Source organism: Neolamprologus brichardi, chromosome 20 (genome assembly GCF_056152115.1).
Source record: "Neolamprologus brichardi isolate AB-2024 chromosome 20, ASM5615211v1, whole genome shotgun sequence".
NCBI classification, from domain to species: Eukaryota; Metazoa; Chordata; class Actinopteri; order Cichliformes; family Cichlidae; genus Neolamprologus; species Neolamprologus brichardi.
In genome coordinates, this window is record NC_142123.1 from 35,506,734 (window position 1) to 35,512,693 (window position 5,960).

At 36.1% G+C, this 5,960-nt stretch overlaps 1 protein-coding gene across 3 annotated transcripts; it reads right to left on the reverse strand.

The window, feature by feature from the left end:
* Positions 1 to 480: 480 nt before the first annotated feature.
* Positions 481 to 5,624, reverse strand: LOC148097083 (uncharacterized). 3 transcript variants are annotated; one of them, XM_087834081.1, is made up of 6 exons: positions 5,558 to 5,624; positions 5,018 to 5,080; positions 4,698 to 4,734; positions 2,162 to 2,329; positions 1,748 to 1,843; positions 481 to 1,269 (listed from the first exon to the last, which is right to left on the reverse strand). In XM_087834081.1, exons 4-6 carry the CDS (start codon positions 2,243 to 2,245, stop codon positions 937 to 939), a joined length of 513 nt encoding a protein of 170 aa, XP_087690207.1. In that variant the 5' UTR covers positions 2,246 to 2,329; positions 4,698 to 4,734; positions 5,018 to 5,080; positions 5,558 to 5,624; the 3' UTR covers positions 481 to 936. The 3 variants fall into 3 exon arrangements, with proteins under 3 accessions (XP_087690207.1, XP_087690206.1, XP_087690204.1); XM_087834080.1 differs by lacking the exon at positions 5,558 to 5,624 and adding an exon at positions 2,644 to 3,167; XM_087834078.1 differs by lacking the exons at positions 4,698 to 4,734; positions 5,018 to 5,080; positions 5,558 to 5,624 and adding an exon at positions 2,644 to 4,691.
* Between the last annotated feature and the right edge of the window lie 336 nt (positions 5,625 to 5,960).

Sequence of the window (5,960 nt, forward strand, 5' to 3'; positions counted from 1 at the left end):
TGAATCTATACATGTAGATGTGTTTTAGGTTCTGATCGTGAATCACTTTGGAAAACACTCTCTGACATGTTAGGGCTGGAGCGTGTTCTGTTGGATTCAATTGACAATCTGGAGCGTCTCATAAGGACGGGTACACTGTAAACCCGAATCAGTTCACTGAACTTAAAACATTTGTGGAAACTGATTACCTCAAAAGTTTTAAGTACACAAACTCATCTCTTCTAAGTATGGGGGTACTCAAAATTTGTATTTATTGTTAACTTAAATTTTTTTAATTATATTTTTATTTTATTAATTGAGCTTTACTTAAAAACTATATACTTTAATTTTAATATTTTTGTGTTTTTTGTAGTTTACTATTTTGATCCAACACAATGCAATTATATTACAACCTAAACGCAAATTATATGATTATTAATTAAAAGATATTTATTTTTAAATGTTTGAGTTTAGACTAGTAAAAAAAATTTGAGAAATTCATTTACTTTACATTTTGTTTATTTAACATTTTTTTATGGAAATGTAAAAACATCACAAATGTTTTTATAAAACCATTAACATGGACATGGGCACCATAAAGTGAGCATTATAAATTCGGTGTAGAACATCTTTTTGTAAAATCACAAAGGACAACATCAGTCCTAATAGCATCTTTCTCAAAATACACAAAAATTCAAAATAAAAATTCAAATACTAATCACTTTTGTTTGAAAAAGAAATAAAAAACAATTTTTAAAAATGGATACAAATAAAGATGATCATCTTACAAATAACAAGAACAGGCAGGCAAGTATAGGAAAATTAGGTAAACTGATGGAGTTAAATCCACCCAAAGCCTGTAGTAAACTTAAAGTGCTTTAAATAAAGTGCTTCAAACAAAGTGCTCAGTAACAGAGTGCATGTCCTAACAAACATTGCCTTATATTCCTTCCAAAACTACTCTTTCAGCAACAAATCATTTTTAAGAGCATGTAGGCAGGGTTTCAGGGGTTTGCCGTCATCAAGCCCCATGAAGATTTTTTGGACAAAGGTAAATGTGTGAACCAGCTTCCTGGGGTAGTCTAAATGCAGAGCATAGCTCAAGCCAAACAATAAGGCAAATGCATCTGCAAATCTGGGAATATCACGCATCACCAAGTCGCCTTCCACCACAACGGCCATGCTTGAGGAAGTAAAATGGACAGAACTGGTCTGGGAAGTGCCGTCGGTAACCACTGTGAGAAGGGCAACTGGAGTGTCAATGAGGGTCGACTCATCCAATGTGTCCGCCTGGAATAGACACAGTATCAATAAGTAAGGTTGGTTTGAGAGAATGTGACAAGCAAGACCTGTAATCTAGCAAAAAATTCAGCAGTGTAGTGGGTTACTTTGTAACGGGTTAGGGTACTCTACTTTTTTGAAAAATGTACATTAACGCGTTAGCTTCTGTCATTACATAATTAGTATGTTTGTTATTTTTCTAAAAAAAAAAAAAAAAGAAGTAATTTTTATTTTATGACTTTATCTCAAAAAGAAACTAAATCTTGACTTCAGCCTTGTTTTTGGGGCCACCTGCAGCGTAGCCGAAGTGCTGTGATACGCCTGTGCCCTGCTCCTGACTCTGTGTGTGTGTGTGTGAGGGTTTTCTAAAGAGAGGGTATTTTGCTTGTACAATTTGGTAGCTGCTAGGGTATTAAATTGTATTTTTAAAAAAAACATGGTGTTTTATCTCACTGGCAGAATTTAAGTGATGCAAAAATACACTTACATTACATGTCTTAAAGAATTCTGGGTCCTCCTCCCGCAGGTATACAGGAAGGGCACGAAGCACTGCAGTGCGTTTCACGTTGACATCAGGCGCCTCCTAAAAAGGGAAAAGAAAAGTTCATTGAACACAAAGTTTTCAGGTGTCATTCTTTGGGGAGAATACATGTTTATGAAACTGCATGGCATGTGACTCTACATAATTTTGGAGACATTTCTTTTAAGACAACCTTTCTGTCTCTTATGACAAAGAGTCTGTATCTTACTCATTTGACAAAAATCCTACACAGTATTTTAAAATAATAACAGATCAGAGCTGTAATCTGTATAGAACACAGATGTTCAAAGCAAGGAAAAAATTGAGTTTTTATCAGTGAAACGTTTAATTTGTGTTAATTTTATCATTATCAATATTCACCTGAAGATCATAATGATTCAGGATGGTTCGCAGAGCCTCCGATATCTTGCCAGTCCGTGCAGCCTTCTGTCTGTATAGAGCCATGAGTCGTGGTGTGTGTCTGTCAAGTTCAGCGTAGAACTGGTTCCGCAGGTTGATGTTTGTGACTCGGTGGAACTCCGCACAAATCTAAAATAAAACAGGAACAAAAACATCAACATGAAGCCAAATTACTGACCAAATTTACATCTTATCATTAAAGAGGAATTGCCCAAATTCTGTCTAACCTTGTTTTATAGATGTCCTATTAAGTTTTTTGTTTTTTTTAAAAATTGGACCCGAACCACAAGCACAAGTGTATCACAAAGCTGAAATATATTTTTGTTTGTTATCTATTATTTATTTATTTGTTATTTATTTATTATCTGAATCTGAAGAGATCTGCTGAACTTGCATTGTTTCATGTTAAACTGAAGAAGAAAAAAAAATCAAAGCACAGATACCTGAGAGTCAAATAGCAGAGCAGGCCATTTCTCTAAGAAGTTCTTTACCATTGGGTTGTCTTGAACAATTTCATGGCGACGAAGTGGAAAGGTAGTCTGCATCAGTTTTTCAATCATTATTTTGTTGGGCTCAGTCTTCTCAACCTCATTTTTTATCTGGACTCTCATATCCTCCAAACTGACCTGATCTTCTCCTCTTGGAAAGTTTGGGAGGTAGTTCACCTCAGCTCTACTGGCTCTTTTTATGTTTGAGTGGGGGTGCTCTCCTTCAGGGTTGTTAACACTCCTCCTGCCAGCGTTGACAGACACCTCCACACATCCAGATCTGGCTAGCTTGGTGCGATACTTTCCCATCTTGAATTTTAAACTGGTCTTCCAACCATAACTTCCATTCCTACTTCCAGGCTCTTTAAGACATGGATGAGTGGTAACAAGAGCTTCTGCTGCCAAACCGACATCTCCATCACTCGGATAGGCTTTGAAGGTGTGCATCGCTGAAGCCATGGTCAACAACCACCAAACAGCTAAGACAGTAAATGAGAGCAGGAACACCAATTCTGCACAAAGACTTAAACACACAGCGCAACCCGCGGATCAGAATCAGTTAGATGTCGCCTTTCTCACAGTCGGGGCTGAAAGCCGACAGCTCACTGATTCTGATCTGTCGGCGGGTCCGCGCTTTGTGTTCACGCCCTTTATGAGCTGATTCTAAAGCTGTTAGTTTGATGTCTCTCCAAACAATATTGACCGAACCAGCAGCAAAAGAAGATCCAAACTATGCTTCACATTAACGCCGTCATGTATTCACTCTTACTTTTACTGTTTTGCTTCGACCACGATGCACAGCTCTCTCTCTCTCCCTGTACTTCAAGAACAGTTTCCCGTCTAAAAATCTGTTTTCTGCATTATTCGCTTGCTGGTTACGCACAAGTCTACCGTTGTTTACAGCGCTGTCGGCCAACGTTTTTTTTCTTTGTTTTATATACTTCCGAAAAGAAAACCTAATTTCTGCCGTTCAATACTGAACAAATTTAAACTTTTTAAAATTATGCAAAACGCTTAGCCGTGTCTCTAATAAAACCGCTTTAACATCAGAGGTAATGTTCATATGTTGATTAATGGTTTTCTTTCGTTTTTGATGTACTGCAGAATATTTTTATAAAATCCCAGGCCAGGAAAATCGCCTTCATGTTTTTCTGTGTTTTATCCTCAGCTACTTTAACACAAAAGCATCTGCTGTGATGCTCACACCTTTGCTAAAGTCTTGCGTATGTCAGCTTCCTTTTTATAGATACAAAAATATGTAAATATACTGTTCTGAATTATAATATTTCTGACTGTCAAAATTTCCCAGATTCAAATCGAATTGAATCGAATCGAATTAAATCGAATCGATTCGGGACCTTGTGAATCGGAATTGAATCGATTCACGAAATCAGTGACGATACCCAGCCCTAGTCCTGACACACAGGCTGGTGTTTGTACAGCTTCCACAAACACAATAATTTTGTATTTTTAAGAAAAATAAATGCAATATAATCATAGTAAACACACTAACGCTCACGAACACCACCTACTGCCAACAGCGCATAACATACAACTCCCTTCAGTTACATCACACGTCCAGATTATGAAACTTTCAGTCAAAATTTGGGTTTCTAAACATTTTTAATTTTGAAATACCCCAATCAACGTATGAAGACGGTTTTTGGGGGACATTTTATATGCATTTCAGCAACTACTGAAATCTGCACTTTAAGGGACTTAATGAATGGTTTCTTTTAAAAATTAAAAATGATTGAGTATTTTCACATCACATGAAAATATAAATTTTTAATACAAATTTGGCCCTACAAAAAAATGGAAACTCAGTAACCAATATAATGGAGATTCTCTAAACATGAGCAAATATCACAGTAAAATTGTTGATTGGGATTTACACATTGGATGTATCCTCAGTAATTTTGTACAATTATACAAAATTATTTTATAAGAACGCAACAACTGATGAAACAACTTACTTATGTGACTAAATATGAAGTGTTATAACTTACCACAAAGGTTGAACTGTGCCACCGACCCTTGGTAGATCTGCACATGATAAAAAGATGCATTATAAATAATAACACAGCTATTAATAATTATACTGGCGGGGTACATTTAAGATGTTAATGTCACAAAATAAAATAGACCGGTTGAAAGAAGTACAAGGTAATGGTAATGGGGGGAGCCATGAAAATATATCTTTTCAACATGATTCAGTGTGACAAAGCAGGGGCATGATTAAAAAGAAGAAAAAAAAAACAGGTATTTTAACCTACAAATGTTTTAATGGCCATGAAGAAAGGACTCTTCAATAGATCTTTCAACTCACCTGTGTTTACTGTCTCCACCTGAAATTACTTGCAGTCTTAAGTTTTTTTCTTCGGTCTTCAGCCTTGGAATAAAAAATAAAAATACTGAAAACCTTATCAGCACACTAAATATACAACACCTTGCTATATTTCAATCTGGGTATTACTTTTAATTGTTTAAGATAGAAGTTGCCACTGCTAGCTAAGTCACTTTTGAATGATGCTAATGAGAAGAAAAAAAAAAACCTGCCGAACAATGAGGCTGCTGTTGTAAAAACGCCAACTTTCTTGCGTTGGCAATGGGTCGTTAAAATATCACTAAGACACTTTCTTTATGTGCAATTCTTATTAAAACTGTGTTTTAATCGGTTAAAAATGTAAAAATGACGACATCATCGGTTTGAAAAAGAGCGCGAACAACCGCGAACAACTATTCACTACCTGGGTCTGTGCTGTTTAACACAAAAGTGCATTCGAAAACAAGTTATTGGCTTCAACATATTAATATACTTGCTTTTTTACAGAAAAAATAAACATAACGAAGGTTCCGTTTTACTTACAAGTTTCTCCAAATGTGCTCTCCAGTCGCTCGAGAAGGGCAGCCATATTGAACAGAATTTTCTGTCAACGTCGTTCAGGTTAGAGAGAAAACGTCATGACGTCATGACGTACACACGCGGAGCTCGAAAAAAAACCAATTTACTCAAAAATCATAATTAAAAAAGCAGTATTTACTCTTAACTTCTAAGCCATGTACAATTATAACTGTTTGAATCGTTAACAGAACAGAAAAGTTTTAAGTTGTTTCAACTTTGTGACGAATTTCAATTGTTGTATCCACAAACTTTATAAGTCAGGTATACTGTTGGGGTTTACAGTGTACCTTTCACATTACTATGAGACGCCTCGGGACGTGACAAATCGTCGCTATGTTACGCGTTGGGAATGAGAATGCTCTGTTGC

What these genes read in the sequence shown, in the direction of transcription:
- LOC148097083 (XM_087834080.1), bottom strand. Translation starts at nt 3,147, where the DNA reads ATGGCTTCAGCGATGCACACCTTCAAAGCCTATCCGAGTGATGGAGAT. An exon ending in CTCTGCTATTTGACTCTCAG is followed by an intron (nt 2,330 to 2,643) that starts GTATCTGTGCTT and finishes GTTTTATTTTAG; the next exon opens with ATTTGTGCGGAGTTCCACCG. An exon ending in TGAATCATTATGATCTTCAG is followed by an intron (nt 1,844 to 2,161) that starts GTGAATATTGAT and finishes TTCCCTTTTTAG; the next exon opens with GAGGCGCCTGATGTCAACGT.